General features: G+C 44.6%; 1 protein-coding gene across 2 annotated transcripts in view; it reads left to right on the forward strand.

Moving 5' to 3' along the window:
- ATG7 (autophagy related 7) overlaps positions 1-13,139 on the forward strand; it is a 241,208-nt gene that overhangs the window by 69,715 nt on the left and 158,354 nt on the right. For both annotated transcript variants that reach the window (XM_083156151.1, XM_083156152.1), the window contains 3 exons: positions 6,459-6,641; positions 8,980-9,095; positions 12,467-12,542. In XM_083156151.1, coding sequence (XP_083012277.1) covers positions 6,459-6,641; positions 8,980-9,095; positions 12,467-12,542 — 375 coding nt within the window. The remainder of the gene's footprint in view (positions 1-6,458; positions 6,642-8,979; positions 9,096-12,466; positions 12,543-13,139) is intronic.

A 13,139-nucleotide genomic window follows, 5' to 3' on the forward strand; every position in this document is an offset into this window, starting at 1 on the left:
AATGAACATATGGCTAGGAAGCCAGTTTTTGCAGTGTTTTGTGTAAGGTAAGGGCGACTTTTGAATGTATTATAGGTGCATGTGGCATGATTTCAAGACAGATTGAATGTGGGGAAAAAAAGAAAGTTTAGAGTCAAGGATCCAGTGACATCATGTGGTGCAGCATTCAAGAGAACGTATCCTATCACTACACAAGGGCCCTCATTCTGATTGTTTTGCCTCATGCTGTACCAATGGTGACGGCCTGCGCATAATCGCTTATGCGCATCAGCAGGTCTTCACTGCGGGTATCCTCAGAGACTTGCGTAGTCTCCGAGGCACATTCAGCAGGGAGGGGGGTGTGCAGGGCGATTGACTTAGATTAGAGTGTGCTTCAAAATTTTCGATGGTCGGCGACCATCGAATGTTTTTGTGCACACATGCAAGCCTTCAAATGAATGTTAATACAAAACATCCATTCGTAGGTCTGCAGGGACATTCGGCATCCAGCAGGGGGTGGACATTTGCACGCCCAGCGGGTGGTTTTACTTGGCTCACAAAGTGGCGAAATACCACTGCTTTGCGAGTCAACCAGAATGAGGCCCGAGGAGGTGCACCAGCTATATGCCTCATGCCTCCTCTGTGTAACAGGTTTTTTTGTGGATTCATAGGCTGTATTTTCATGAAGGTTAATTCAGTTACCAGAATATCTGTCCCCGCTCCAGGAACATCTGGATTTTGCAGTGTACTTTGAGTACTTCTCATATTTTCTTTGGGCAAACCTAGAAAGTCTACTAATCACATCTTCCGAGCCATTCATTTCCATGTAACCACTTCTGTTCCCTCCCTGTGAGGTGACACAGAAATGGGGGATTTTGGAGGAAATGCTACTTCTGCAGGAACTGTCCGATTCTGCAAGTACTGAAGGAAACCCTTACCAGGAAGGCTGACCTGCTGTAATGTGATCTGTGCTATACTGTACTGTGTGACTCTGCTCACAGGTTTTTATAGTAAGAGGTTGTAAAAGGGCAGAATCTGACCTCCGGCTTTATGTGCTCATCCTGTGACTCAGCCACTGCTCTCATGCAAAGGCACAATGTCAAGTTTTTTTTTTGTTATATTGTATGTATTTATGTATGTGTAATCCTGACCAAATCCCCAACTCCATTTGCTTTACCGCTGCCTGCAGACTCTCATTTTTGTACCAATCTCCAGCTCAAACACAGTGGCCGATTCAGGATGGTTCTTTGTGATCCGACTTCGGCCCCAGCTCCGATGGTCTGTGCAAACCCCGGCAGCGAACAGCTTTGGCGAGTTACACACTGACTGGGCTGTTCGCTGCGGGGAGGGAGGGCCGGGGGCGTGTAGGGGGTGGCAGAAGGGGAACGCCTAGTGTTTTATGGATGTCCCCATGCTGGGTGTTCCCCTGGGAACATAGGCTGGCCGATGTCTCCTTGGGGCGGACGGGTGACATCACATGAGGGCAGCGCCCACCCCCTCTTTAAAGTCAGTTTAGAGAAATCTTTGATAATTACTCTCCCCCTCATCCACATGCGAGGGGATGTGTTCACTTACACATCCCTTTGCATGGTACTGAGGGGATTCGTCAGCATGGAGCTGCTTAGTCAGCCAACCTGAATTACCAACCTGGCCCATATTGCCATCTGTTACAGCCAAATATTGACACTTTTACTCTCAGTTCATAGCACTTGCTGTCATTTTTCTGTGCCCCATGTTTTCGTGCATAGTTGAGTCAATTGTACTTGTTTCTACTTGGCCGACTTTTCACGTCAAAGGTAGTGTATGGCTTTTTGGCTGCTTTTCTTTCATAAAGACCACTTCTGGCCAGAACAGTAGATGAGTGTACCGGGGTCCAACTGGTTTCTGCTATTTGTGAGCTTGTGGCACTGCTGGACATCTTCCGGAAGGGACGGTATTCCGGAAGGGAAGAAAGCACAATGTGTTTATCTGATGGACTAAGTTTTATTTGATCAACCACTGTATCTACACCATAACATTGCCTGCTTCTTTGTGCTTCTTCAAAAGAACTTTAAGAGCACATCTTGAAACCCCAGTCTGCTTTAAAATCTTTGCCTGGGATGGATCCTGCTAATGCAGTATAACTACCTTGTGTCTTGTTGCTGTGCTCAGTATTGCCATGTATGACCTGTGATTATTACATAGTTACATAGTAGGTAAGGCTGAAAAAAGACTTGCGTCCATCTAGTTCAACCTGGTATAGATATCTCCATTGCTGATTTGGTAGGTTCTGGTATTTTACAGACAAATTATATTTCTTATTTGTACCCATGGATGTTTTTCTCCAGTAAATGTTTGTCCAACTTTGCCTTGAACGTATTTAATGAGCCAGCCGTTACCACCTCTCTGGGAAGAGAGTTCCAGAGTTTGACTTTTCTGACCGTAAAGAAATTCTTTCTACTAGCTGAATGAAATCTTTTTTCTTCTAATCTATACTCATGCCCTCGCGTCCTAGATTCCTTTCTAGTAGAAAATAGGGTGTGTGACAGTTCCTTATATTGGCCCTTGATATACTTGTACATGTTGAGCATGTCCCCCCTTAAACGTCTCTTTTCTAATGTAAATAGTCCCAAATTGCTTAATCTCTCCCCGTAGCTTAAATTCTCCATTCCCCTAATAAGCTTTGTTGCTCGCCTTTGGACTTTTTCTAATTCTATGATGTCCTTTTTATAGTGTGGGGCCCAGAACTGTACTCCGTACTCTAGGTGAGGTCTCACCAATGCTTTATATAGTGGCATAATTACCCTTGAGTCCCTAGTTTCCATTCCCCTCTTAATACATGCCAGAATTTTGTTGGCCTTTTTTGTAGCTACATTACAATGGGCACTACATCCTAGATTGCTGTCTATTTGGACTCCTAGATCCTTTTCAAGTATGGAATTACCCAGTTCCTCTCCGCTAAGGTTGTAACTTGCACACTGATTGTGTCTCCCAAGGTGCATAACCTTACATTTATCTACATTGAACCTCATCTTCCATTTTTTTGCCCACTCATCTAGAATTGCAAGATCATTTTGAAGCATGGTGACATCTTCTGGTGATTTGATGACTTTGCTAAGTTTTGTATCGTCCGCAAAGATGGATACATTGCTGAGTAACCCTATCCCAATATCGTTAATAAAAATGTTAAACAAAATGGGCCCCAAAACCGAACCCTGGGGCACTCCACTTAGTACCGGTATCATATCTGATACGGCACCATTCACAACCACTCTTTGTTCTCTATTACATAGCCAATTCCCTACCCATCTGCAGATATTTTCACCCAATCCTAGGTTCTCCATTTTATTAATCAATCTCTTGTGTGGGACAGTATCAAATGCTTTAGCGAAATCTAGGAAAATCACATCTACAGCATTTCCATTATCGAGGTTTTTGCTAACCTCTTCATAGAACCCTAGTAGATTAGTTTGGCATGAACGATTTTTCACGAACCCATGTTGGTTAGTACTGAGTAGACGGTGATGATCTAAATATTCCTGGATACCATCCCTTAAAAATCCTTCAAATAGTTTACCCACAATTGATGTTAAACTAACGGGTCTGTAATTAGCGGGATCCTCGTTTTTTCCTTTTTTGAATATTGGCACTACCTCTGCTATTCTCCAATCTTTTGGTACTATACCTGACGATAGTGACTTGCTAAAGATATAATGTAGGGGGGTAGCTAGTTCATCCCTTAATTCCATTAATACCCTCGGATGAATCCCATCTGGCCCTGGTGACTTATTTGTTTTGAGTTTGCTTAGCCTCAGTATTATTTCCTTCGGCGTGAAATCCACAATGAGATCTGGCTTATTTGTCCCATTTGTGGTAAATGTTCGTTCCACAGTCTGCTCTCCCTTAGTAAATACTGCTGAGAAGAACTCATTTAACAGTTTTGCTTTTCCCTTGTCCTCAGTAACACTTTTTCCACTAGTATCAGTTAGTGGGCCTATGTTTTCCTTAATTAAACGTTTACTATTTATGTATTTTAAAAAACTTCTTTGGGTTGGTTTTGCTTTCAGTGGCTATGCACTCTTCATATAATATTTTAGCTGCTTTGATTACCCCTTTACAAGTTTTGTTTGATTCTTTGTATTTTGCGAACGCCTCCTCATTCAAGTTATTTTTATAGAATTTAAAGGCTCTGCTTTTATTGTTGATAGCTGACCTTACTTCTTTGTCCAACCATGGTGGCTTTTTTTTGTTGAATTTACCTTTAGTTATTTTAGGAATGTATTCAATAGTTAGTGAATCAAGCACCTTTTTTAGAGTATCCCACATTTCCTCTGCATTTTTTCCCTCCATAACCGTTTCCCACCCAATTCCTGTTAGGGCTTCCACAACCTCACCTTGTAGCAGAGTTTGGCTGTTCCTCACCCTGTTTCACTTAATTACAGTGTTTCAACCTACATATGAAAATAATGATCATTATCACCTGTTTAGTAGTATGAGTTAATCATACACCTAGCTATAATCCTACAAAATCCCTGACTGTGCAAGTGTACCCACACCCAATGTTCCCTCTAATTTTATGAAGGCTGTGTGCGGCAAATGATATTGGCTGTGCAACTTTGGAAGGAAATAAAAATTTGTGTGCGTCACTTATATATAACTGGAAAATGGCATTTGTGTCAAATTTACATAAAAATGATATTAAACATTTAAACATTCAAAACACAGCACACAATGTAGTTAATGGGTGAAACACACATTAATTGAATCCACAACTACTAAAAGGAACCACTGCTGCTTTGTGCGCTCTGTTGTAATGTCTGTGCGCACGCTCGGCGGGTTGTGTGCGCGCGCACATGCGCACAGCTTAGAGGGAACACTGCCCACACCCCTGTACCAAAATCCCTGATTGTAGCAAAATTGATCCTACTTTGAAGGATTAGGGTGGTCACACCAAATATTGATTTGATTTAGATTTCTCTTCTGTTCATTCACTTTACATATTGTTAATTCATTAAAATTCACTATTATCACTTCTATTTTTGAAAACATTTTTTCTTTGCATCCATCAGGTGTTTGGTAACTAAACCATAATTATACTCCTTTTTTCATGCTCTCAAAACTTTATTTAAATAGTGTTGTGGGTTTTCTTAGACTTCTGATGATTGCTATACTGTAATTATTATGTAACTAGTTACCAACCCATTAAAATGATGGAACAGCATGACCGTAATTTCAGCGATGCCGGCTGTGTGCACCTGATCAGAGCACTTGAGTTGCTCGGGTAAGCACCATCTAATGGCCCCTAGCACGCATAACACTTGAATTCGTTCCGTAGAGGTGAAGAGCATTGCTGGCCTTTTATTAAATATTGTAAGATCGTAAGCTACTGAGCAGGGCCCTCCTACCGTTTTTACTGTCCCAATTTGTTATGTCACAGCTTCCAATTGTAAATGTCACAACAGAATTTGCAGCGATATATTAGAAACTTGTAGTAAATTAATAAAAATATATGTTACTCCATTTAAACCTCATGATATGGCTATGGTAATCCCAGGATCTTGTTAAAGGTTCCAACCTGAAACTTTCACACTAGGCCTTCATTCTGATTGGTTCGCCCCGTTGCGAAATCCCAAGGAGACCAATGGTGATGGCATGTGTATAATCGCTTATGCCACTGCGGGAACCCTCAGACTATGCCAGGGGGGCATTTGCAAGCGAACGCCCTGCATTTCCCAGGTGTACCCAAGAAAACGCTGGGCATCCCTATGCGAATGGCGGCGGCTAACTCCCTCCCGGGGGCGGGCAGCTGACGCCACCTGACGGGTGGCGTTAGTTGGCTGGCAAAGCAACAAAATACCGCTGCTTTGCGAGTCAACTAGAATGAGGGCCTAATCCCTGTTCACCCATTATACAAAGGGTGACCGGGGTTTAACCCTTCTTATAACCCAGGTCGAATTTCTGGGTTGGTTCTCCCGGGTTCTTAGATTTGGTGCTATCACACCACACCGCCGCCCGGGTTGACCTGGCAATAACCAGTATTAGGCCAATCACAAGTACATTATGCTGCATCTGCCTCCTTGTTGCATTGTTTTAAAGAGAACAGGTTTGATATACTGTACAGGGAATTAATGATTATATCTTTGAACATCTATCTATATAAACTCTGTTTATGATCTAGGTATCTCCAGCTCCATATTTAGGTGGTACAGGTGGTTGTCCATTCATTGTATTTGACCTTCTGATGCTTTATGGTTTTGCTCATTATTGTACATTTTCTTTGTGGCCAAATTCTATTATTATTATTAAATAATATTCTGTGTTTATTTTAAAAGCAACAGCGGCCAAACTCCTAATAAAATATTCTAGTAACTCTGTATTAACATCCTATTATCATGCTAATGAAGTTGTTGCTGTTGTTGTGCTTGTTATGGCAATTATTGTTGTCCAGGTTATGAATTTCTGACATTTCCAATCTTGTTATTTTTATTCTTCATATGCAGTTAGTCATCAATGCTGCTCTGGGGTTTGACACCTTTGTGGTAATGAGACATGGGCTGAAGAAGGGAAAGCAGGAGCGGGCCAATGACTCACTCTTGGACAGTGCTGGTTCGTCTCTGTTCTCTAACATCCCTGGATCTAAGCTTGGCTGCTATTTCTGTAATGATGTGGTGGCACCAGGGGATGTAAGTATCATGCAGTGTCATTCATTTTTATTTCACGTCCATCAGCCAAACCATCTATTTCGATTTTTGTAAACTTATTTGTTTTCTATTAGTGAGGATATTGTTTTCAATTAGGTATCAATTAAATGTGTCCTTATCTAGTAGCGGATGTTTGTGGGTCTTTGTTTGCAAATACATTCAAAGTTACACCAATTTTACTTGAAAGATTTATGCTGCTTTCCCACTGCCTGACTTGTAATGACCCGGTATTTGTAAACGGGACTTTAAACGGCTCTGAGCCATAAAGACCCTTTCACACTGCCTGTTGTAAACGGTATATTACTGGTTGATTACCGTTTTTGTACCTTTCACATTGCCATTGTGAAAGGTACAAAACGGTAATCCAGTAATATACCACCCATTACCTGAACGTATACAATAGTCGGTTCACAACATCTCCAAGCGCCGGCAGAGGGAAGGCCCAACAGTAATCTTGGTCCATCCTGTGGTGGGAATGTGATTTCAAGGAGATTTAATATAGCTTAAAACAGTGTTCAAAAACCCAGGTTGGATCACGTTTTTTGATGTTAAAAGGTATTAGAGGGTCCAGCTGTAAAATTGCTGAAACAGCATGTTGCAGTTTGTTCTGAATTTACTCCTTGAGAAGAAAGGGAACTTCAAATGTACTCTAACCCACGGGTGTCAAACACAAGGCCCGCGGGCCAAATCCGGCCCGCCAGGAGATAGCACGCAGGGGCAGTGTGTCTAAAACAGAAGTGCTGCGGGCCGCGTCAACGTCCGCCTTACCTGTTACTCCACTGTCGGCGGCCATGTTCCTGTAGGCACATATGTATGCGGCTACAGAAACATGGCCGCCGGCCTCCACGGCTACGTGGAGGAGGGCCCGGCCGCCTGTGCCCTCTGATGCCCGGCAGTGACAGACACTGGGTGGGGACGTTATGACGATGACGCCGCCCGCCCATGTGTCTGTAGAGAAGTAGGAGCAGGCAGGGAAGCTGGACCGGGAGTCGGGGACAGTGTGGCCGCAGCAAGCAGTGAAGAAAAGCTGGAAGCCGCAGCAGCTGCAGGACAGACGGAGAAACAGTAAGTGAGGATGAGGATCAGGATGAGGATCACACTCACAATAAAAAAAAAAATATATATGCTGTTTCCTGAGGTGTCCCCGTGTATAATAATAATAATGCCATGACACCACAGGCTGCTCCTCCTGTATAATCATTTATGTGTCATGGCATTACTTTTATTATATTATACAGGGGGAGCAGTCTGTGGTGTCATGGCATTATTATTATATAGGTGGAGCAGCCTGTGGTGTCATGGCATTCATTTTATATTATACAGTTGGAGCAGCCTGTGGTGTCATGGCATTATAATTATACAGGGGGACCTACAGATACAACCGGCCCTTTGAGGGTGACCAAACTACTGATGCGGCCCCCGATGAATTTGAGTTTGACACCCCTGCTCTAACCTATGTGTTATTCAGTTGGTCTAGCTCTTTCCACAGCTTCCTCAACTGCTAAAAAAAAAACGAGAGAGCAAATTGTATTGATTCTAGCAGCTCCGTATTAGCTAAGGTGTTCTTGATACTAAGACGTGGAAACAATGGTAGCAGGGCCCAGTTGGCTCCTATTTCTGCTATCTTGGAATTCAACTAGCTTTAAGGGTGTATCTGTTGAAGCCAGCATCTTGAGAGCAAATATTTCTTTCAACAAGTACAGATGGAGCCGGCCTAGTTCTTTCGGGGGCTGGCGATAGAATCACCACCCGCCAGGCCCCACCATCCGTCAGAAGGGGGTGCACACGCACTAGATGAACATGCACCCTGTTCCGACGGAGCTCCCTGCTGCCGTCCGCCGCATCTCCGTCCGCCGGTGCCGGCCCGCGCCGCCTCCTTGCACCACCCCTAACCCTGCCCATCTTTCTGAAGCAGAGATGGGCAGTGTTCCGCCGCCCAGCCGCTAAATGACTGGAATGCACATGCGTGTGAGACGCTTGTGCGTCCCAGTCTAATGGAGTCCCTCTCAGCCAGCGCTCGCCAGCGGGGACAATCTGGCGAGCGCTGGAGCTGAATGAGAGGGGCTTCATCTGTAGTACAGACTACAGTATGTTCAGAGTTAGAAAACCACTGTGTGCATATAATGGTCACATGGTCTGGAAGAATGGTCTTGTTTCATGTACTGTATATACGTTTAGGTTCCAGGCTCTTTTTTTCTGGCCTCTTTAAACTACAAATGTTTAAACATGCCTTTAAAACTAAGACATTCAGGTATATATGTATCATTTATTAGGCTATGGTGTTTATTTAAATATGTTTATGGTCTCCATTTTGCTGTAGTCCACCAGAGACCGTACACTGGATCAGCAATGCACTGTAAGCCGACCGGGATTATCCATGATCGCTGGGGCCTTGGCAGTGGAGCTCATGGTGTCCGTCATACAGCATCCTGAAGGGTATGTTCCAAAATATATTTTATAAATTATACTCTTAAATGTTATGTACTAAATAAAATCAATAGCTGTAATCATAACTTATATGGGGCCTAATTCAGCAAGGATCGCTAATAACAGAAAAAGCAGTTGCCTGCGATCAAAATGTCGTTGCCCAGAGAGAAAGAATAAATGCCCATTGCAAATTTCAGATGTATTTGCAGATCCATTCGCAAAAAAACGGAACATCGAAGAGTACTTTCCATCTGCATCAGTCTAAAGCAGGGGTGGCCAAACCGGTCCTGGAGATCTACCAATGGTCCACGTTTTCCAGGTTACCTAGCTGGTGCACAGCTGTAGTCATTACTAACTGTCACATTTTCCAGGTTACCTAGCTGGTGCACAGCTGTAGTCATTACTAACTGTCACATTTTCCAGGTTAACTAGCTGGTGCACAGCTGTAGTCATTACTAACTGTCACATTTTCCAGGTTACCTAGCTGGTGCACAGCTGTAGTCATTACTAACTGTCACATTTTCCAGGTTACCTAGCTGGTGCACAGCTGTAGTCATTACTAACTGTCACATTTTCCAGGTTACCTAGCTGGTGCACAGCTGTCATTACTAACTGTCACATTTTCAAACCTGCTGCTCATTCTTACTATAGATCCACAGGTTGCCTGGAAAACATGCACCGTTGGTAGATCTTGAGGACTGGTTTGGCCACCCCTGGTCTAAGGTTTCCACAAATCTGCTAAAGGAACAGGCTTAGGTCCTTATTCTGGTCTGTTCGCACAGCCGCGTGCGGTCACACAAGGCCGATGTTTTTACTTTGCACATGAGCATTTCTGGGCATGTGCATGCGTTGGGTGCACTCTCGGCGAACAAACTGTTTGCAGGGTGCACGCACCCATCCTTGCGGGCGGAGATGAGGTGAGGGAGCGGATTGTCCCCAAACACACACACCCCCGCTGTGATATCGGCAAGTGTGTATACGCTTGGCAATATCAGCGGCCGCGGGGATTGTATAGTGTGTTTGGGGGTTTTAGGAGCAGATTGCTTAGTATTGTATCAAATCCCTCTCCACATGACCTATCTTCAATGTTTGATCCATCCGTATTGTCAGGGTCCACTGCAGCCAGTGTGGTGACCTGCCTCTGCCTGTTGGCTTGATAATGGCACAGAAGGTTTTTCACTGTCATTAGGGGAAAACCTTCTCTTTTCTTCTCTGCCTGTAGCAACACCAAGAACATAATAATGGTAGCAGCAACTCTAGATTATTCCTTCTTGGCACCTTAATCATCTGAAACCAATTTGACAGGGGCCTTAGACCATTGTTCTGTGCTGTTATCAGGCTGTTTCCTTCATTTGGCGTCTTTATTTTTCATTTCCCTGCCCATAAACTATAATGGCTATTAACTGTCAGAATTGTTTGGACAGAATCCTGAATACTGTATGCACTTATTCAAACAGCATCTCAACACCTATAGGAAAATCTTTTTTTATATTTTGAGTTGTTTATTATTATTATTATGTGTCCTACCATGAAAGGGTAGAGGAAGGTTATATACAATGTCAGGCTTCTAATCTCAAGGGGTGTACACACAGAGCGATCACCTTGCTATTTTGAATCGCACAGCAAGGTAATTGGATTTGGACTATATAGTACAGATCTGTACTATATAGGCCCGTATTCAATGTGGCCGGCGAGGGGGTTAGACGGTGGGGATCCTAGAAAACAAGCGATCCTCACTGTTTGACCCCAGCGCCGGGCGCTCACCGTATTCAACGTACCGGGGTAATAAAAAAATAAATAAAACTTTTATCTTTTTTAACGTGAAACTCTAAATATGCAATCTATGGAATAATGTGTAGCTGTCACAAAATATATGTGGGTAAAACTACAAGGGCCTTGACAACCCGGTGGGCTGAACATGTCCCCAAACAGCGAGGCTCGCGGCTAATGCAGGGAGCCTGCTGCATTTAGCCGCTAGTCTCGCTGTTTCAGCGGCCACATACTGTACGCCGATTCCCCCTCGCTCCAAAAATGGGGTATGCAGGGGGTTAGTTGAATGCTGACCATGCAAGCTGTGGCAGCGAGCAGTCAGCACTGCTCGCTATTACAGCTCGCCCTAGGCATTGAATACAACCCATAGTCTTGCCTGCACAGTCTATTTTCCTATTCAATTTCGATGTCGCAGGGCAGGACATCCGGATCAAATCGAAATAGAATACGTTCAATTTTGATTCGATTTGGCTTATATAAGCAAAATCGAAAAGGAAAATAGACCACACCGAACCGTGTGTACTGGGCATTAATCACTACAAGTTTGTGCCCTCTTTTAGTCCATAGTATGCCAAAGGGTTCTCTGCAGTTAACCTTCAAGGAAAGATGGGTATAGCACTGGTTTCCTTGCAGAGTGTAGATTAGAGGTGGTCAAGACTCGCTCCTCAAGTTTATGTTTTCCAGACCACGTGGATGTTTAGAATGTGAAAGTCGAAGTGAAGCCCCAGCTCCAGCCAATGTCCGAACCAGGATAATGAGTACGGGTCAGAGCCAAGCTTCGGATATTACCCATTTTACACTGCCTGATGGTATTGGGTCTTTGCCATCTCCAAGTGCTCCTAAGCCTGCCAATCAGCAGCCAGATCTTACAGTATATGGCCCAGAGGGATGCAGTTAAGATCCCGGCGGTCGGGATCCCGGCGTTCAGAATCCCGACCGCCGAAATGCCGACACTTTCTCCCTCCTGGGGTGTCCACGACACCCCTGGAGGGAGAATAAAATAGCGTGCCGAGCGTAGCGAGGCACCGGGCCCGCTGCGTGGCGAGCGCAGCGAGCCCGCAAGGGGGGGCGATCCACGTCCCCCCCTTGTCGGCATTTCGGCTGTCGGGATTCCGGCGTCGGGATTCTGAACGCCGGGATCCCGACCGCCGGGATTCAATACTGAATCCGGCCCAGATGTCCCTTCCGCGCTGCAGCAGACCCAGGTCATATCTGCAAATAACCCTGGCCACAGCCAGGTTGCACACACTAGCTTTCCCACTGGGCCCGGACCTGGGTCGCACTGACTTGAATAGGAAGATGCCTGTGCTTAAATAGGACCGTATGTCATTTTCTTGAACTAGTTTTACGATACAAATTTATAGAAGGAAATTCTGAGTAATCCCTGATGTGATTTGAAACTATTTCTGACCAATTTAGCTATTCCTTCCATGATCCAACGACATCCGATGTTAGTCACTTTGTTTCCGATGTTAGTCACCGTGTTCTAATTTGAGTTGCACTTTCACTTCCGTCCTGTGCGCTGCATGTGTAATAATAATGGTGGTGATCTTGTTACAGAGCAGTAGTGTGTTACATCATATGTGATATATTGTCATGTTTACTTGCAGAGGTTACGCTGTGGCCAGCAGCAGCGATGATAGAATGAATGAGCCCCCGACTTCCCTTGGACTAGTTCCGCATCAGGTAATGTAATCATGAATGCACGTGAACACTGAGCCGTGAGGTTGGCGTATGCCTTGTGTGACATGACATTTATAAAACAAACAGAACCTGCCCAACATTTCCCCTTATTTGGCAGTTCTGTTCACTATGCCATGAAATATAGGGGGTGATTCTTGCTGGATCCGCCAGTGCCGATTAGGGCCCCGTTCTAATGGTGGGGGTCTGCACATATGTGTATTTGCGCATGTGCCGCCCCACTGTGCGAACGCCTTCAATGAGCATTACACCCACCAAGGCGTTATCACGGGTAGGGCAGGGGGGTTGCATCAGGGGAATTCCCAGCGTTTTATGAATGTCCCCATAAAAATGCATGGCGTTCCCTGCTCGAGGTGGGCGTCTGACTCCGCAGGACGTCATTGTCCGCCCCGTCTTCGGCGAATAACGTCAGAAATAACAGTTAGTTTTCCCTGACTTTTATTTCCGAAGGGGAGAGAAATCATTCAATGGTTGGCGCCCATCAAATGATTTCTCTCCCCCTCGGCCGCATGCGTTCAGCTGGGTGGCGTGAAGCCACTCGCTAAGCAGCGAAAGACCGCTGGTTGGTGAGCAGTACTGAAT

The sequence above is a fragment of the Crinia signifera genome, chromosome 8, assembly GCF_055691185.1.
Source record: "Crinia signifera chromosome 8, ASM5569118v1, whole genome shotgun sequence".
NCBI lineage: Eukaryota > Metazoa > Chordata > Amphibia > Anura > Myobatrachidae > Crinia > Crinia signifera.